The 21,147-nt window shown below is 42.2% G+C and overlaps 1 protein-coding gene across 16 annotated transcripts in view; it reads right to left on the minus strand.

The window, feature by feature from the left end:
* RREB1 (ras responsive element binding protein 1) overlaps positions 1 to 21,147 on the minus strand; it is a 140,604-nt gene that overhangs the window by 36,858 nt on the left and 82,599 nt on the right. For all 16 annotated transcript variants that reach the window (XM_073332104.1, XM_073332105.1, XM_073332118.1 and 13 more), the window contains 2 exons: positions 7,888 to 8,032; positions 6,548 to 6,687 (listed from right to left, as the gene is read on the minus strand). In XM_073332104.1, coding sequence (XP_073188205.1) covers positions 6,548 to 6,687; positions 7,888 to 8,032 — 285 coding nt within the window. The remainder of the gene's footprint in view (positions 1 to 6,547; positions 6,688 to 7,887; positions 8,033 to 21,147) is intronic.

The following is a 21,147-nucleotide window of genomic DNA, read 5'->3' on the forward strand; positions in this document are numbered from 1 at the left end:
CTTGACGGCTTGTAGTCCATCTTTGTGTGGAATGTTGGTGTAGAGGGCTTCTACATCCATAGTGGCCAGGATGGTGTTATCAGGAAGATCACCGATGGATTGAAGTTTCCTCAGGAAGTCAGTGGTGTCTCGAAGGTAGCTGGGAGTGCTGGTAGCGTAGGGCCTGAGGAGGGAGTCTACATAGCCAGACAATCCTGCTGTCAGGGTGCCAATGCCTGAGATGATGGGGCGCCCAGGATTTCCAGGTTTATGGATCTTGGGTAATAGATAGAATATCCCAGGACGGGGTTCCAGGGGTGCGTCTGTGCGGATTTGATCTTGTGCTTTTTCAGGAAGTTTCTTGAGCAAATGCTGTAGTTGCTTTTGGTAACTCTCAGTGGGATCATAGGATAATGGCTTGTAGAAAGTGGTGTTGGAGAGCTGCCGAGCAGCCTCTTGTTCATATTCCGACCTATTCATGATGACAACAGCACCTCCTTTGTCAGCCTTTTTGATTATGATGTCAGAGTTGTTTCTGAGGCTGTGAATGGCATCGCGTTCCGCACGGCTGAGGTTATGGGGCAAGTGATGCTGCTTTTCCACAATTTCAGCCCGTGCACGTCGGCGGAAGCACTTTATGTAGAAGTCCAGTCTGCTGTTTCGACCTTCAGGAGGAGTCCACCTAGAATCCTTCTTTTTGTAGTGTTGGTAGGGAGGCCTCTGTGGATTAGTATGTTGTTCAGAGGTATTTTGGAAATATTCCTTGAGTCGGAGACGTCAAAAATAGGATTCTAGGTCACCACAGAACTGTATCATGTTCATGGGGGTGGAGAGGCAGAAGGAGAGGCCCCGAGATAGGACAGCTGCTTCTGCTGGGCTGAGAGTATAGTTGGATAGGTTAACAATATTGCTAGGTGGGTTGAGGGAACCATTGCTGTGGCCCCTTGTAGCATGTAGTAGTTTAGAAAGTTTAGTGTCCTTTTTCTTTTGTAGAGAAGCAAAGTGTGCGTTGTAAATGGCTTGTCCAGTTTTAGTAAAATCCAGCCATGAGGAAGTTTGTGTGGAAGGTTGTTTTTTTATGAGAGTATCCATTTTTGAGAGCTCATTCTTAATCTTTCCCTGTTTGCTGTAGAGGATGTTGATCAGGTGATTCCGCAGTTTCTTTGAGAGCTTATAGGACTTACCAGTATGAAGCCACACTCTGATCTCAATCATGTGGGTGACTCAAATCAGCTCATTGGAGTTACTCTGGATTTAAAATGGTGTAAATGACATCCAAATCTGGTTTGTTGTTTCTAACAGCAGGACATTGTTTAAACTCTCAAAGCAAGGAGCTCTTGTGACAGAACAGGATGCCAGTGAATTAAATTGACAATGTCATGCAACTGACCCCTTTTGTCTAGTAGCAGTTACTAGACTAGGCTGGGTAAACTATCCTCACTAATACAATTTAAAATGATGACTATAATTACAAAGGTGAAATGGCAGGGTTCTTAATTTGCCAAAACCAGAAGTAAGGAGTCTGTGGGGGCATCTATGCTGGAATATTTCATACCTTTCCTCCAGCACTTGGCAATAGTGTATGTCCTTGTGTATGTTGGGCTCAAGATTATTCAGCACAGTGTCATGAAAGCGATTTTCAGATTTACAATGTGCTGAAAAGGCTTGGACCTGATTTATGCTTGCACTGGTACTAGAAAACAGGTATGAAATTTTATAGTATTACACAGAGCACGCCTCTCTGGTATTACATGCTACTTCAAGTGGCAGTGTCGTCATGTAAGCAGACAAACACAGAACTTTGGGTCTTGGCAAATAAGTAAATTATTTTCATCAGCATTTTGTTTTCAAATGTATTTATTTTGTCATTTTTAAGTCTACAGATATATCCTAGATAAATATAAATGATTTGTGATCTTAAATGAGTCTTTTTTGTTGTTTTCTAAAATAATTTCAGTGCACTTTAAGAAAATCCTACAATTCAGTCTCCTGGCTAGTTTCTCTCTTGGTTGCTGATTAAAGGAACTATCATAACAAAGGACAGAAATATACTGCTGTAAATGTGAAATATTCTAGATACTTTTAAAAAGTGTCATTACTTTATTTATCAAGTATAATTTTGAATACAAGCACAAAGGCCCTTTCACCGTGGCATGACTTCAATCGGACTCCTCACATGCTTAAAGTTAAGCACTTCTATAAGCTTTTGCAGGATTGAGGCCTAATGCAGCCTCTCTGTGCAGCATCCTGCCACCTACAACAGGTGTTGCCAGAAAATGTAACAAACTCAGCCTGACCTGAACTGCAAGCAGGAGCCCATCTCTGGGATACAGGAACTGACTTGTTCCTCGTATGTGATGTCATATAACACCAGGATTCCATCATTTGAACACTAAAGTTCAAGTAATTATTCTGCTTAGACAGTGCTGGGAACACCACCTAAAGTTAGATTTGCCTAAAATGGAAAGTATTAAGACCCAATTTTCAGTTGCTTATAACTTTACGAAACTTTCATTGTTTGGTCTGAAATTTTCCATGCCTAGGGTCTGCCTCCAGCTGAAATTTTTTGTGAAAAGCTTTAGAAAAATGGATCAGCTGATTCTGAAAATGAAGTTTGGGAAGATGTCAGTTTTCCCCCTATGTTAATAAGAGCTCACAACTGTTTTGTTGAGAAGCTCTAGCATTTCCATGGCATTTAAAATTTGGCATGGGATGTATTGCCCAAGGGTGCCTTCACTACCTTTCTGAAAATCTACCCAAATTTGGTTCAGTTATAAGCCTAATAAAAATAATTTAAAAAAAAATCACTGCTCGGACATGCTTAACAGAAGTTTGTAAGATTTCATCTAAGAGCCTTCTACAGTTACCAGTTACTCCATTAGCTCAAGTGGTAAATGTCTTTACAATGGATCTAAAGTTCACAACCCCGCTGATAACCCAAGGGTGGGCAATATGTTCCACATAATGGCATTTCTATTTTATCAATTTGCTGGGCTCCTGTACAGAAGTTAAGAGTTTAGGATCGTGCATTTAAAGGCACCGTCTTGAATGGCCCAAAAGAGTACATTTTTCAATCAAGTCAGCTCAGTTAAACTAGTTTTTAACCCAACAGAAAAGCTCTCTGAAGGCTCGTTAAGATGCAGGCCAACACATCTGAAGCCACATGAGCTCTTCTTGCAGTTGCTGTAATTAAATAAAAATATATATTTATTTTAAAATGTGTCTAGAAGGCTTTTGATAGGTGTTAAAAGCTGGCCTGCAGAATGATTAGCCCCTCCCTCGTCTCTGTTCTGAAGAGCAAAGAGTGTTTAGGGTAGGGAAAAATGTCATTGTGTCCCCCTGAAGCTGTGAGGGAGGAAAAATTAAAAGCCCTTTCAATCACGGGTACAGAGAGAAGTGAAGATAGCTGGGGCGGGGGGAAAAAGGGTAACCTTTGGTTAGAGTAAAACCAAGTGAAGAGATTTTTGGTGTACGTACTTTAAAAAAAAAAAAAACCCTCACAGATTTTACTTTAAGCCTCTTCCATTGTACTTGCCAAGGGAAAGAAGAGAAACCTCACACACTGCCTCTAGAGGTTTCTCCTCAGGAAATCCTCATGTCTCATACTTCTTGAGTTTTGCTGGTGCTGCTGATGCAGTTGTGAGTGGTCCATCAGGTGACATTTACAGGTATTTTTCCATTTTTGACAACAGGAGGGAGCCACAAAAGATTCCACAGAAGTAAGCCTCTGTGTGAGATTTCTCCTTTTCCCTGTTGGCTGCATAGCATTTCTCAGCTCAGCTAATTATATCAACGCTAGGATACAAACTCACCAAAATAGCTGGAGCCCTGCAGAGAAATCACTGGCTTCTTTAAATAACCCAAGCAGGGGAGAAAGAGGATAAAAACAGCACTGTTGTGCCACCTCCCACTGATAATGGTCACTGCAAGACAGTGAGACAATGTTGCTCTATCCAACTAATGTTGCTAATTAGGGTGTGGCTTCCAGAGAGTTCAATGGGATGAGAGGCTACCCAGAGAGGTTAATTCCATGAAGGAGCTGCAGTACCTCAAGCCAATTGTTAGCATAACAAAGGGCTCTATTTATTGCCCAAAGGGTAGAGCAGTTCTTACCATAATTATCAGACAAAGATGCAGGACTTAAGATTTTACATAACCAAAAGGTACTCTCCCAAAAGGAACCCTGCTCACATAATCAATGGATTAAGTATTGTTTATTCTGCTGTAAGTAAACAATGAGGTACTCACAGCTCTGAGGCTTTGCATAAACAAGCAGCACTCAGGAAGACAATGTCCTGTGTCTTTTTCTTTCATTTCAAACAGCTAGCCCTCTGATGTAAAGTTGTTCATTTGACAAGAAGGGAAGGGTAAAGGCCCACCCTGTAAATTACAGAGTCTCATATACTGACCCAGAGGCTACAAACCACTGGGCAGTGCTCCCTTTCCTGATTCTGACAAGCAGAAGTGTGTGAGAGAGGCTGTTTACACAAGAACCTTTCTGAAAAATGACCTGCTGCAGCTACCACCAGTGCAGTGCTACATCTACACGATATGGTGATTAAAAACCACCAGGAACATTTTTCCTGTACCGTGTTTATGCCTCTGAATCCACGGGGAGAGCTACATTGGTGACCTAGATGGTGGGAAAAGGTTAGTGCACTCGGCCTCACAGCATTTGTATGTGTGTGGAAGACAGAACAGTCTTACAATAATAAACACACACACTGAAAAAAAATCAGACCATGTGGGAAATTTTAAAAACAAACAAAACACTTAGTCAACTATTGGGAAATTTCTCCAATTCCAATAATCGATGGCCAGTCACTGACACAGCTGCTTTGGTACAAACCCCATGAATAGACAAGGAAGCCATGGGGCATGGCTACACTGGAAACTTCAAAGTGCTTCCGCGGCAGCGCTTTGAAGTGTGAGTGTGGTCACGCGCGAGAGCTGGGAGAGAGGTTTCCCTGCGCTCCTGGTAATCCACCTCCAGGAAGGGATTAGCTCCCAGCACTCGAAGTCTGTTTACACTAGCGCTTTAACGCGCCCTGACTTGCTGCACTGAGGGGGGTGATTTTTCACACCCCTGAGCCAGCAAGTTAGAGCGCTATAAAATATAAGTGTAGCCAAGCCCATGGTTTATACTGGTAAAGTATCACTGGGTTTCAGGCAGGGTACACCATGCTTGTCCTTGTCTAGACTAGGACAAGTACGCACCGCTGCAGCTACATTGTGGCAGGACACGGATAGCCGCAACCAGCACAAACTCCCAGTGTAGAGGAGGCCTAATTTAAGGATTTTTGTTTTTAACGCAAGAAGACAAATAAAAGTGAGGATCTTTTGCTTCCCTGCACTGCAGTGACAGCACAACCAGTTGCAGTGGCTATCATATCCATTGCCCTTCCCCCCCCCCCTTTTTTTATTAAAAATCTCTAATTTGATTAAAACCTAATACTTCATGGGGGACCAGTCTGCTATATTGGGCCAGCCCAGGGCAAATAATGCCCTGGGGCTTGTCTAGACTAGGATGAAAGGTGGGTTTTTAAAACATGTTAGCTTGCTGCATTTCAAGGTTAGCTGGCCAAGGTGAGCTATAAGTGCTAGCATTTTAGAAAGTGTTAAAACATTTTACAGACACACCTTTTATCCTTATGTGGATAAGTCACAAAGAGCAGCCTCATTCCAACAGACTCCCACACTCCAACCCTGCCCTGCACCATCCAGTAGGAAAACAAATCCTCAGAAATAGAAATCTTTTCAGAAGGGTGAAGAGTCAAGTCAACAAAGGTGTCCAACTCTGTACATGAGTGATTTATTGCTGCTCTTCAATGGGAGATATTTAATTTCCAAGTATTTAAACCAGACTTGAAATCTGTGTTATTTAGGTCTTCATGCATTTGGATTTACCTTTTTCTGTTATAAAAACAGGAAATGTCACAGCAATCACTCAGACAAAAAATTATACCTTCTGAACCAAATGAAATGACATCTAAAAAACATTGTTTAACTGTAAATTTTTCTTCCTTAAACCACTATCTGATACTTCACATTTCAGAAGGTAAAGCATAAAAGTGTACATTTTTGGTAAGATCGCTTCTTATACATGGGAACTCCCCTGCCCTTATTTAAAGCAAAAATCATTTCTGCATGACTGGTTACTATAACCATCCTCTCCATCCATTCCTTCTTCTTTCCCCCACCCCTAAAAGAGGGGAGTCAGTTAGTAATTAACACTTATAACTGGTTTTCATCTTCAAAACACTCTGTACATAAAGCTGGTCGAAATTTTCCGAACTTCCAGTTAGATTAAGCTTTTCATCAAAAATTTGATTTTTGACAGCTTTCCCGCCCCTCCCCCCAAAATTCATGGTTTTTTCCAATTAAGCATCACAGCACCCCTGTGAGACAAACTGTATTACTCCTCATTTACAGATGGGGAACGTGGGGCAGAAAGGTTAAGCAACATGTTCAAAGCCACAAATGGAGTCCGTTAACAGTGTAAAAGGTGGAATGGAACCTCCCACACAGTCCTCTGGTGACAGGGAGCATGTCCAGGCCTATTTCTTACCTCAGTGAGGTATCTGGATGGGTCTCCATATGGGTCTCCAGCCCATACTTGCATACAAATTCTTTGAAACACACTGGACAACGATAAACTTCCTCCTCAGCCTTCTTCTCCACTTCACTGGACTGAGCCTCCTCGACAACCTTCGGAGAGATGAAAACGCCCGTCACAAGGACTACACTCAGTGAGCCAAACATGCAATCCAGGCAGAGCCTTTCTGTCACAATGTACCAGCCCATGACTTTGCTACAGGCTACTGAAAATGACTCACTCCAGAGAGAGACAGAGCGCTGCCGGATCAACAAGATACATCAGCTAAATGTTAACTAGTCCTTTAGAAGGTACAGCTGCATCACCTCAGATCGTCATTGCTTATGAGAACTAAACAATTCATAAACAACTTTAACAGGGAAGAAAATGTGCACGTGAGATGTTCAACTCTGCTGACCATTTAACTAGCATCATTACCCCTCCCCCATCACAAACCAGGCTGTCAGCCTAGGTTATTTATGCCAATGAATCACTGCCAGCCTCTAACTCAAGTGATCCAGAGAAGAGCAGTAAAATTGTTCATGTTTTCTATAGACATCTTCTAATTACAGGAAAAAAAGAACGCACAGAAACAAGAGATGTCTACATTGAGTTACTGCTAGCCTAAAGAGTATAAAGGGCCACTGTCAAGTTAAATTTGGTATTGAATTTATGTTTTGTATAAACAAGCTGTTATGAAACTCAAGCCCAATAGAAATAGTTTATTAAAAAATGCCAATGGCAACTTATTTTTTTTCAAATTAATAAATATTTCTTTGGAGTGTTTGAAGGATAAATACTGCAGCAGTATGTTAGTATGGGAGAACCTCAATGTGAAATGGACTACAAACCGACTATAAATTTTCCAGAGAAAAAATTTAAACGGTTGTCAAGATTGAAAGTAAATATTAGTGACTTGAGCTTTAAAGGCCTTCCAAGACTGTTAGGTTTATCAAAAAAATAACACAATCCTCCACACATCAGACTGAGTTTCAACCTAAATGGGTAATTTATTCCCCCCTCCCCCAGTCTAATTTTCATTGTCCAAATTGAAATACAAAAAGGAAAAACAGCTTAAATAGTGAAATGTAAAAAGAGATGTTGAAACTCTTTCAATTTGAATAATCTAAGATGTTAACAACACAGGTAAGAACATCTGTGTTTTAAAAATATATATGATTTTAACTTGACAGTGTTTTCTGGATAGGTTCTTTCATGCACAATTAGGTAAATATCAGATATGAGAGGTTAGGAAATTGAAATGGGGAAAACGGTTGTCAGGAACAGATTCTGCAACATGCATTGTAAAGAACCTTTTTTGCGGGGGTTCGTTCCTCTCTGTCTGTCTCAGGCTCATGACTAAGTTTCCTCTTACAGGATAATCGTCTGCGCTTCAGAGGAGATGGAGGAGTTGTACTTGCAGTGCTGTTTGGATCCTTCTCGTGAATCTTCATGTGTCTAAGTAGGAGAGGGAGGAAGACAGCCTTTCAGCACCCAGATCAGGATTCTGAAATTCAGCATAGTTTTAATCCAAATACCATTCCAAATATTTGACTTCAAGTAATAAACAACTCCCATAAACTGGATCGTGTTTTTCAAGCAACACATAATGTAGGGCCTGATCCTACAAATGCTTACTACCGAGTGCACGAGCAGTCTCATTACAGTAAGTGTTTGCAAGATGGGGCGCTTAAAATTAATTCATGCTAGATGACAAGAACCCTTCTTTCCTATGCCAGAACGTACATCAGCTGAAAATGGAAATCACACGGCTTAAGGAAGCATCACAAAACTTGAGAACATGTCCTATACATTTATGAAAATATGAAGTCCCCAGGGTTTGATTTTTATAGCTTAAAATTTATAAAACAAGGTCAGTCTTGTTCTATGTATCTTGCAACCCTGCTAACTGTACCAGGCACGCTTATAAACCGCCATATCACCCCCCCAAAAAATTGTATGAAACATGAATATATTACAAAGCAGCAGAAGTGGTCTGTATTTTACTGAAAAGGATTGGTTTATAAAAAGTATGGATGCATTTCAAAGTTGAAAATAATCATGTATTTATAGATACTAATTTATAAAATGTAGAGTTGGGTTCCCCCAATGAAAGTTAAATAGATTTTTCAGGTTAACCAAGGCCTTGTTATATAACATGTGGAAGGAAACGCAGGCCATTAACTCAGGTCACCTTGGCCAAATCACTTGAGCAATCTGTGCCTCAGTTTCCCCATCTGTAATATGGAAATCATGCTCATCCACCTTTATGAGGTGCTGAGACACCCTTGGATGAAAAAGACTAAGCATCGTTAGATCATAAAAGATAGTATAAATAAGTAAAAAACCCACTGAACAAACCCAGGTATGTTCAGTTACAGGAAATATTATACCACTTATAAAAGCGTTTCTTTTAAAAACAAATAGTCTTGGCTTACATTGTACTAAACCTTTTATTTATGCATGGGCTTTTGGGAAAAAAATTCAAAAATCACCTAACTGACTTATGTGCCTAGGTCTCATTTAACGTTTATAGCAACTTCAGCTCGTAAGTCACTGGGGCATATTTGGAAATTTTACCCCTACTGGTTTAAGTCACTATTTCCAGATATGATACTAAAAGGCAATTTGTCCTGGTCTACACTGGTAATTAAGACTGGAATTTTCCAATGGGATTTGGGCACCTCGCTCCCTTACTGCGCCATTTAACTTTATTATGCACAATTGTGTTCAATTGTGACAAAGTTTACAATCTTCTAGGCAAACCTTATATGTTCCTGCAACTGGCTGGCTTGAAACACAATCAATGATTTTGAAGACTGGCTACATGTGAATCACCCAACATTTTAAATTAATGTTACTTTTAGATGCCAGGTGCATGACATGTGAAGATAACATAACAAATCAAACTGACCGCTTCTGCAACTCAATTAAAGCCAAATGGGATGAATCTGACCCAACATGTTTTACATGCTTATTTCCTTTTCACAACATCTGAACCTTGAAAACACACACACACACGGTCTTGATCTTGCTTAAAGTGGGGTAAAATCAGAAGTAACTCCATGTTTAGTCAATCGAATTACATTGATGTAAAACAGGTGCAAGATCAAAAATGATCTTGCAAGGTGCTGACCGCTTTGAATTCCCAAATGAAATCAGGAAGACTACACTCTTCATAGGATCTGGCCCCCCAGGGCAAGATTATGGCTTCTTCTTTGCACCTACACAGAGGGTGTAAGGTGCTCCTTTGCTTTGCCCCCTTCCACCAGCTACAATACAGGAAAGAGGAAGCAGCTACACAGGAGAGCAGAGAGTGGGCAAAGCCGTGACTCTGCACAGCCTCCTTCCCCACAAACTATACTAGCCAGCGCTCGGAACTGTACGAGGGAAGATAAATAAAAGACTCCACTGGAGCATGGGGAAGTAAACCCAAGGACCCAAATTGTACCTCAGACAGATAAGCAACTATGTGCTGTCCCTTCTTTAGGGCATGCAATTGCCCCCAACTGAGTACATAAATGTCCTATTCTTAGCTCATATTTATGGCAAATATTTGAAACAGATTCTCCAGATCTGCAGAGTCTAGTAAATTCAGTCATTCTTTTCATTATTCTGGAACAGCTTGTTTTAAAAAAAAAAACTGAGACAACAATAAAGTCTATAGGCAAGATGCCTAGGTGCACTGAGGCCAGTCAGATCTCCCCCAGCCAGGTTTCTCTTTTTTTTTTTTTGGGAAGGCATTGCTCTAGTTCCCTGCTCCAACCAAGCCAACCCCAGATCTTTCTACAGATGATAAATTTATAGGATAAAGAACAGTAAGTTATGTTCATACAGAAGCACAGAAGTAGAACTGAACCATTTGTTCATTATTTTATGCAATAGTTGAAGATAAGCTTGGAAAAAGCAACAGGGGAAAAAAGAAGCGAATATTTTAGTATTCAATTCATTTGCAAGGTAAAGGCTGGAAGAGGTATGGGACTTTTTTTTTTTTTAAGATAGTTTTCCAGTTAATAGGCAAGTCTGAAAGTGAGATACAGATATTTGTGTTACACACACATATATTAGGACAGCATATTTAACCTTTTGGCAGCATGACTGACGCATAGCTAATATTATTTGGCCAGTGCCACACACACACACACTCACACTCTCGCTCTCTCTCTCTCCCAGGAAAAATTCTACACTATAAAAGAAAATATGAAAAACCCCAGCTTAAAGATTCTGTTCTATCCCTGAGAAGCATGCATAATTCCCATTAGTAGCTACACATGCAGAATATTCCTGAGGGCCAGATTCTCTTCTCATGCTATTTTTACACCTGTTTAGTGTCAATGGAACAATTTTTGGTTTACGTGAGTGCAAGTGAGAGGAAAATCAGTTCCAATAGCACAGAATGTTATAGTCTGTTCATGTTTTAATTTTGCATGTTTGAAGTGAAGCAGTCCTAAACTACTGAGCCATCAACAGGAAGACACCCGGACTGCACCTTTGACTTTTACTGAATAGGTCAAACGTGTCAGACCCTGATAGCTCTCTGTGGGGAATCATTTAAAAAAAAACAAAGAAGCAGGTTCCAAGTTCTCAAATAAATTCACAATCTGCCCCTACAGTACAAGGAGCAGATTTATTCTTTGACAGGTTAAACAGGTTTCACTGCATTGAATTGTGGGTGGAGAGAAAGAGGATTACTAGAACAACCACCCAAGATAAGCAGGAAGAGAAAGCAGACCAGTACAAAGGACAGACACAATCTTCATCATCTCCTTTACCTTGCAGCAGGGACATGACTGAGTTCAGTCTGCCTTCAGAAAACAGTATCATTTGACATATGCTGAACTGTAACAGATGTCAGATTGCATCCACCACCTTTTATTTATTTATTTTTGAAATATAGTCCCTTCACTATGGCACATCTGCACTCTGAGGGCTATGGCAGCATAGCTACCTGCAGGGTACATGCAGACTACAGTGACGGAAGGAGTTTTTCCACTGCTGTAGAAATACCACGTCCCCAAGCAAGGATAGCTAAATCAATGGAAGGTTTCTTCTGTTGCTCTGGCTGCACCTACACCAGGAGTTAGGTCAGCATAGCTACCACACTGGAGTGTGGATTTTTCACAGCCCTGAGTGCCTAAGCTATGTTGACTTAAATTTTAGTGTAGACCAGATCTAAGCTTCATTCATTTAAAGTTTCTTAACTCTGAAAACAGACTAATATTTGTGTTGCTGTATCCTCCTTTAGAAATGTACCAAGCAGCTCTAAATTGGCCTCTTTTAGGGGTAGATAGTGCAGCAAAAATTGAGGGCCAGACATAGATGCTGGAACTAGGGCTGCTGGGAGTACTGCTGCACGCCCTGGCTTGAAGTGGGTTCTGTCATATACAGGGTTTACAGTTTGGTTCAATGGTTCTCAGCCTCCCCACTATACAGATTGTTCCAGCACTCCTGGGGCCAGATTCTCAGCTGCGGGTATTGCTTTAATGATGTCAATGTAGCTAAGTGAATTTACACCAACCGTGGATCTGGCCCAGACATCCCCAAGAGAAATATGGTACTTCACACAGGCACTCTCAAAACTATGCTTTAGGTAGGTAGCCTGAGTATGTACATGCACACACATACACTTGGGAATTGCACAGGGTGGAACAAGAGGGTGTAACTAGGGCTAATGGGATGACATTAAGGAAGTGAAAATTTAAATGGACTAGCAGGAAAAACTTCCAAGTACTGAGAATTATCAGTCTATGAAATAATCTACTATGGGAAGTGATGGACACCTACTTGGAATTTTTAAAACGAGACCAGACAAAACACCAGAAGAGGTGTAGGAAATAATCTGGCATGGAAAGGGGAATGGACTTGATCTTAAAAGGTCTGGTTCCATCTCTAACTTGAAAGCTTTAAGAAATGCTATGTAAAAAATGCAGATATCTTGCTCAACCAAGTTTTTGCATCAAGTTTGTGTGCAAGAACTGCCCTCCCTTTTTCCTCCCAAAATTCCACAGGTGAGTCAAGAATATCTGATAATGCCACAATCTTATTAGTCAACCCTCTAGCCACATAGGTGTTTTTCAACAGTTTTAGTGCATTTTAACTCCCTACCCTCTATCGGTGTCATCTTCTTCTCCCCCAGGCTCAGTCTCTTACCTGCCATCCCCCATCTACAGGCAACTGAACTCTGATGATCACATGGATAAACATTCAGATCAAGACGACGTGGCACAAAAAGGCTGCTTTTCTTTCTCTATCTTCAGCTCTACTCTGATCCACAATATATGGTTTCAGGAGAGTAACGTGTGAGTAATCCAGCACTGCTACTACTGAAGAAAGAGTGAAAAAAGCGAATCTCTCTGGGTTTTACTATTTTTGAAGTGTTTTGGGTTTTTTTGTTCTACCTCTGAGTATGTCACAGAGGTAACTCCTGAGAAAAACTTGCATCAGTGGTTCTTATTGGTCATGATCTGACCTTTAGAAAGGGTGCTGTTTAAAGTGCCAGGGAGAAGTGAAGACAATGCAGAGGTTGTGTGTGTTCAAAAGACAAGCTCTCTGAAGATTTTAATACCCCCACAAGAGCCAGGAACATCCTTTAAAGAGGATTGGGGGAACAATGGAATAAAAAGGTGATGACTGTGGCCTCTGACCAGTGCCTGGGGTTAAAGTCCCTCTTCTTTTACTTCTGTGGCATGAGCAGGACTGCTTGTCAGTTGGGATAGGCTGGTCCAAGGCTGACCAAAGGAAAGGGAGGTTACTTACCTTGTACAGTAACTGAAGTTCTTCAAGATGGGTGCCCCTCTGAGTGCTCTACGTCAAGACGTGTGTGTCTGCATGCGCGCCAGTCCACTCTTGATCGGAGATTTTTGTCTGCAGGTTCATGCGTGGGCCCTACACACCGTCACACTCTGACAGGAGGGTACACAGGCAGGGGGCAGACCCACCACCACTCCAGTTCCTTCTCAACCCCCAAAGTCTAACAAGAGACTCCAAGGCAAAGGGGAAGGAGGGCAGGTAGTTAAGCACACACAGGGTGATATGTCTTGAACTCCAGTTACTTGTACAAGGTAAATAACCTCTTCTTCTTTGAGCAGTGTTCCTATGGGTGCTCCACATCAGGTGACTCTTGAGCAGTACCTCCATCATGGAGAAGGGTGCTGAATAGGCAGATTCAGTACAGATCATGGAACAGCTTCATTGAAAGCAGTCCCAAGGGTTGGGGCTGGTAGAGAGCTGAACTGAATGGAATAATCTAAGAAATCGCCTCCAGGATCCATGTCCCTGAGGTGATGAGCTCCCAGGAAGGTGGACAATGGGAGAGATTATCCCCATAAAGGAGGCAGAGGGGAGAGGTGCAGTGTAAGAGCTGGAGAGGAAGGTAGCTCATGACCCTTGACTAATGGGTCAAAAAAGGAAGAAGAAGAAAAAAAGTGAAGATTCAGGCTCTCCCAGGGTGCAAAGGTCCCTGTGGAACAGACCTCTGGAAGCTACTGGGGACCCCGGATAGGGATCCTCAGGAGTCAATATGTCAGGTAGCAATGGAGACGGTACTGAAGAACAAAAGGTGCATGACAAAGATTTTTTGTTGACTCTAGAGCTCCCTGTTTCAAAGGCACCGAGTCTGGTGTCGATGTTGGTGCTACTCTGGGAGGTATCTCAGTGTGCAGCTTCTTTGCCCATGGCTTCTGAGACCCAGACGGAGGGGATGACTTTTCCCTTTTCTTATCCCATTCCAGACTATCGGGTCTTTTCTTCTTAGAAGGCCTGGGTGGTGCTACAGGGCCCTCAGGATCTTCGTCTACCACTGGAGCAGTGGTGGCTCGCAGATCTGATGTATAGGGGGTGACTCAGAGGGCACTCCATTACCTTGTCTTCCCTCAATTTCTTAGATCTGCTCTTGAAACTGGAGCAGATCTTACAGTTAGGGCTTGTCTACGCTGGCAATTTACAGCGCTGCAACTTTCTCGCTCAGGGGTGTGAAAAAACACTCCCCTGAATGCAGCAAGTTTCAGCGCTGCAAAGCGCCAGCATAAACAGTGCTCCCAGCGCTGGTAGCTACGCCTCTCATGGGGGTGACGTTTTTAGAGCACTGGGAGAGCTCTCTCCCAGCACTCTGCCGTGACCACACAAGCCACGTTAAGGTACTGACGCGGCAGCACCTTAGCGTTGCCAGTGTAGACTAGCCCTTCGTGGGGATGTGAGACTCCCCAAGGCAGTGGAGAAGGCAGCTTCAATTTCTGTTGCCGTGGGGAAAAGACCTAGTGCAGGTCTGGCAAGGTTTGGAGCCTGGGGTCTTGGGTGTAACCTGAACTCAAGGCTGTTGGTCAAAGCCCAAGAAAAACCAATAAAGGCCCACATCCAGCAAAGAATTAAAGGGGAAGGAGAATCCCATACCCTCAAAAGCACAAACTGTGCAAAATAACAGGATGTAATAAAATCTATTAAATAAAGAATAAATGAGCGACAGGTGTAGCAAGCCGGATGGCTAGCTAAATGGACAGCACAATGCTCCATCTCAAGCTGCAAGTGGCTGAGATGGAATTGCAGTGGTGATGGGTGCACAGGGGTGTCTAGCGCACAGCTGTGGACCTGCAGATACAGCTGACAAAAATCACTAGTCAAAAATGCACAGGTGCACACACATCCTCACGAGGCGCACCCAAAGGGACACTGCTTTAAGAACAGCAAATCCACAGGAAAGCCAGGAGGCACTTTCAGTGAGAGATGGTTGAGAAAGTTCCAGGCTCAAAAATCCCCTGATTAATTGCTGAGCACAGCGTTAGCAAGTGTATAGGCAGGACACCATTTCCCTCACTGCTCTGGAAACAATGAAGGAAAGTAAAACTGGCCATTACCAATCCAGAGAGTGATTGTTTGCCAGTATCACGTCCAGGTTTCACAGTCCACACATTTTTCTGTACCACTTCTCTATAGCTTTCTTCACTTTACCACTCTATTTACCGTACATCCCACTGCACTGCGAGAGGCCTTTTCTCCCCTCATTTGATTTCTGAATGCTGGACCACAACCTGACCTCAAAAAGAAATGGATGGTACCCATATATCTGACATCTATCTGAAAACAACAAGTGTAAAACCACCATATATTATTGCAGTATTTATAGCCATCTAGATATTCTGGTAATCAATTAGAGTGAGAATAAAAACAGCAACGGTGAAAATGGCTTCTTTCATAAGCTACCACCTATATCATAGAAATTATTCTTCAAAGCAAAACACTCTTCAACATCTACCAATCTAGTAAGCTCAGCATTCTGTGGAGATGTAAGCTGGTCAGATGGGCAGTAGGTTCAGCTGCTCTGACCTCAATGTAGCTGAAAAAATTACTGTTAAGTATGGTCTGCTACTTATTCTGATAATTCTCTTCCCTAACTACCTTCAGTGCATTATTATTTTAGTTTATGTTAATAAATTTACCAAAACAAAATCAAAACCACATACTTTCAATATTCCACAACAGAGTAAATATTTACAATTCAAAATACAATTATATTTTTTAAAAGGCCAGTTTCACCCTGATTTCAATCCTGCACAACCACATTAAATTCAAATGAAGTGCTAAAGATTTAAGACAGGCCAGGTTTTGGCCCATTGTGCTCTTGTCCTTCCCTGGGATGGAAAGTGGCTCAAGAGCAATAGAGTGCCAACTTTAATGCCCTTCATATCAAAACCAGGACCTATTCTGACACATTTCCAGCTCAGAATGCCTGTGCTATTATTTCATTCTGCCTGACAGTTCTAACTTTATCCAAGTGTCCTAAAAACTATAAAAGACAAAAACATTTCATTGTACAGGCTCATTTCTGTCATTTGAAGCAAGAAGGGGAAAATCCCAAACAAATACAAAATGGGTTTGAGCAGCAGTGTTTTCAGGAGTCATCAGTCAATACAAAGACTGCTAGCCCTCCCCCAAAGCCTTGTTGTGAAGATGACTAGAGCTTAACTCCAAAGTACAGTAACACTATGTACCGGAGTTAAACCTCCAGTTATTTGTTTGTCAAAACAAAGTCATCAATCTGTATTGACAATATATGTTCAGTCCTAATAATTATAAGCAGCCACTACTTAGCAGAGTCTGATTCATTCAACACTGTCAGCTGTAATCACTGGATCAGAAAGATGCAGCTAATTCTGAAATGAAACATGACTGGTATTTGGAAGGGTTTTTGTTTTGTTTTTCTTAACAGCTTATCGATGACAACAGTTGCTATTCAGATCCTCCCAAAACACTAAAACCTCAACCACCTTGTGAAAACTCTACCAACCAAACACCGAAGAAAAATGTCAGTGCCGAGATTTTTGCTTTTATTTGAAGTATTCACATGGTGCTGAATGATTAATGGCTAGAATCAGCAAGGAGCAACTAACAGTGAGAGAACTGAGTGTGGCTACGGCGGCGAAGCTAATAAGAAACCTAACACAATACACTGGAGCAAAGTGACCTCAGCAGAAGAGTTGGGTGTGGCGAACAGGTCAGGGAAGAGTTATGTTAGAAGCACTTGCTCTCTCTAAGTTCAGAGCAGTTAACCACGGCTATAAATACGTAGGGTATTTCATTTATGTTTTTTTGTTTTTTTAAACACTGGGCTATTGGTTTACTTTGAAGTACAACCCTCTGATTGATCCTGCTCTGAACTCTGTCCAGGGGGAGCCCTTCACCCAGATGAAGTATTGCTGAACTTAACAGGACTCCAAGCAAGTGGCAGAGTCCTCCAGCATGGAGCTCATTGCAGGATCGGGGCCTAATGGGCAAGGGAAAACCTTAGTTTAAACACCGCTTATAAACACTGGCAAGACTGCCAGGCCAAAAAAAGGCTCATCAGGATGTGTCCAGTTCCAGATTCTCAAAGTGGTTTAAAGGCCACTGATGAAAGAGTCCTATGCAGGGTGGTGGTATATCTAAGGCTAAAGTCTATTCTTTGGTGTCGTTTTGCTCTATGTTTGTACATACTAGCACAATGCAGTCCTCATTCACGACTAGGGCTCCTGGATAGTACAATAATACAAACAATAAATGACAATTATCTATTCTATTCTATCTAGATTCTTATAGTGCACTCATCACTGCAGTATCAGAGTGACTTCCAAAGTGCATTAAGCAGTATGGCTAACATCTGTCATGGGTTTGTTCTCTCATCCTCTCCCGAGGGGGAGAAATGCGTGCAGCTGAATGTTTTATTTTGCATTGCGTGTGCACGCAAAACACACACACTGAGGTATCTGTGTGTTAGAAAAGGCAAGGAGAAAGAAATGTGCCTTGCACCTAAAGCAGGAGGTGGGGAGGTTTGTGATGGTCCTTATTTCCTGGTGGAGTACATTCCACAGTCTTGGGCCACCCCCCCGCCCCCAGGACAGCTCTATCTCCAGCACAGAACTTTAACAGAGCAAAGCAAAAGCAAAAACAAAGAAACCCCACAACACCATTGCAAATATAATCATTATGATAATATTTCTCATGGTTTAGAAGAACTATCAAGTCTATCTGAAAGCTCGACGTTTGCAAAAGCTGCTCATGATTAATTTCCAATTCTGGTAAATAAATTCCTTGATGGAGACACCAGTGAAGCCTGTGAATTGTAGTCAATGCCATACAACATAAAGCTTTCTGAAGTCTGCCAATACACATTATAGCTAGAGTGTAAGATACACAGCCACACACACGCTTATATTTTAGTAGTTTTACCCAAGAGAAGAATATTTTGTTTTGCCAATAAAAAAAATAGCAGAAATGTGTGCGTGAGAGAGAGATCTACAAAACAATAAGTGGAAAAGTACTATTTCTGTAAAGCAAACCGTATATGTTGTATCAACAAATATCTAAACAACTAACTTGCTATACTGAAGTCAGCAAGTTCAAACAGGTTTAGACGGATACAAATGCACTCCCATCTTTGCTTGACATTATCCCTGCTCTCCACCAAAGTGTTGTCATAACACCTCAGGAAAAAAAAAAAAAGGAAAGAAAAAAGGAGGCAACTATTCCAAAACTACATGCCTGATGCTGCTGCAACAGTGAAGTGATTCAATAGTGGCAGCCTGCCCTGTACATGCTTTTAAAGTCAGTTTTCCCAAAGGGGAAGAGGTTCATTTGCAATTGTAATCACGCTATGCATAAGCAGAGAGAGAGAGAGATGGTGGAAATTCAGTGTGAGCTTCCCAACGCAGCCCCACCTAATTGGCTTCGAGGCACCGTGCAGTGATTCAGGCTGCACCACATTAACAATGACAAATGACATATGGTGACTTTGTAGATAAAAGAAACTCTGCTTACTGAGAGGCAGAGTTAAACTCATGACACTTTAACAGGGCCCTCTAATTCTGCAAGCTTTGTAAGAAATCCCTATTTGTGCTGTGTTTATTAACCACATATGCACATAAGCCTAGCCACTAACCCACAAATTTGGATGTTTCTATTCAATGTCTTAAGACATTCCCATTAAAAATAGCTTTAAGGAGAGAACAATTAAAGCAGCTTTAATTTCAGCACAAATACAGAGCACTGCAAGTTAAAAAAAAAAGTTTTATCCCCCTTAAAAATAAAACATGGTGAAGAAATCGGAGATATATTTTTATTCATTAAAAAAACCGCAACATGATGAGCAACTATGTCCAGAATCAGACATAGCCTACTCCATTCACGGCCCTCTAGCATTTTGCCATTGAGTATCGCTAATGGCAAACATCACAGAACAACTTGTTATGTCCTATGGCACAGGAAAGAAACACAGTTCTCACAAACGCTGAAGGTGCTTTACAAAGGGAATAACATTTTTAAAAAAATCCCAAGGAAAATGCACTATATTACAAAACCACATTCTAGACAAAACAAGATCTCTGCCCTATCATGTCAGTGGTATAAATCAATGACTGTTGAGGAGGATGGGAAACAAATCAACTCTATGCGGAGATTCTCAAACCTTTTCCCTCCACACTGCAGACCACATCCTAATAGAGGAATTTCTTGTAGACCACCTCCCCTCCCACACCTGACGCTGTGGCCCACCTATTTCTCTCATGTGTGATCCCATAGCATCCTTGTGGTAACCACAATTGCCTGTGTGGGAGAGTAATGTTAAGAAAATATTTAATGAATTTCTTAGATGTCTTTTAATAAAATTTAGCAGCTGGAAACAGGAGTGCCAGCACCACAAAATTAGCCTGCTCTCTATGGGCCACCAGACACTGCACTGTGGAACACCAAGCACAATTTGGGAACTTCTGTTCTAGGGCTATGAACTTCGAGGCAGCCAGTGCAGATGTGGACTACTGATACGTCTCATCATTAAAGGCTGCATGTCTGTCCAGGGGGGTAGCTGAGAATAGCCCCCGGCCCCTCTCCTGTAGCCTCAGCTCGCCGTGCCGCCAGACTCTGGGCTGCAAGAGCCGCCGGTGTGTAGTGTATTAAATTGCTCCCCATAGGAATGTGCTACTTATGGAGCACCAGGACTGGCAGCCGTAACTACTACACCGTAACTAGCACATTCCTACTGGGAGCAATTTAATACACTACACTGGGCCTCCAGACAGTTTTGGAACCCTGATGTGGCCCTCAGGTCAAAAAGTTTGCCCACCCCTGTCCTAGGTGGAGGGGCCTGGGGGCTCTGTGCACTGTCCCTGCCTGCAGGCACCACCTCCGCAGCTCCCACTGGCTGCGGTTCCCAGCCAATGGGAGCTGTGGAGCCAGCGCTAGTGGCAGGTGGCCAGGGCAGCACACGGAGCCTCCCAGCCTTCCAACCCTTTGAAAGGAGCTGCAGGGACATGCTGGCTGGTTCTGGGGAGCTGCGCAGAGCTGGGTAGGGAGCCTGCCAGCCCCGCAAACCCTCCCCCCCTCCCCCCATGCTCCCCCTTGGCCTTTTACCTCCTCAGAGCACCCCTGGCCCAAGTTTTAGTTAGGGGTATATAGTACAAGTCATGGACAGGTCACGGGCGGTGAATTTTTGTTTATTGCCAGTGACCTGTCCATGACTTTTACTAAAAATGTCCGTCACTAAAACATAGCCTTACTCATGTTTCAAGTTTGTCACTGAAGAGGTGTCACCTGCCAAAATAATACAGGTGCCTCTATTTTAAAACAGCAGGGAGGGTTGCCTGTCTTCCTCTTCCCAGGTCAGCTTTCTCAAGTCTAGACGTACTGGAGAGTTTGGTCAGAGGAGTCACTGGACATAGACCTGATCCAGAGCTCATTGCAATCAATGAGAGTCTTCAACAGGCTATGGATAAGGCCCCACGAGAGCTTATTCTCTCAGCTTGGACTGGGAAGAATACCAGTTGATCCCCTAACGGAAGACAAAGCGATATTTGTATTCCAAGTACAACCCAGCTACTTAATATATAATGATACTGTCAGTTTATATAAATAGGCATCTTCCCCATACTGAAAGCCAGCCACCTATGTATTAGGTGTAACATGCAGACAAGTAGCATAGTGGGAAAACGAGCATGCCAGGATCAGACTGCTGCTGTTTCAAGAATCCAAATGCTGTTTTTTGTCTCCAGTCTTCTTCTGTTTTTAGGAAACAATTTATTGCTAATGAATGGCCTTTTTTTAAAGAAAGGAGA

Source organism: Lepidochelys kempii, chromosome 2 (genome assembly GCF_965140265.1).
Source record: "Lepidochelys kempii isolate rLepKem1 chromosome 2, rLepKem1.hap2, whole genome shotgun sequence".
NCBI lineage: Eukaryota > Metazoa > Chordata > Testudines > Cheloniidae > Lepidochelys > Lepidochelys kempii.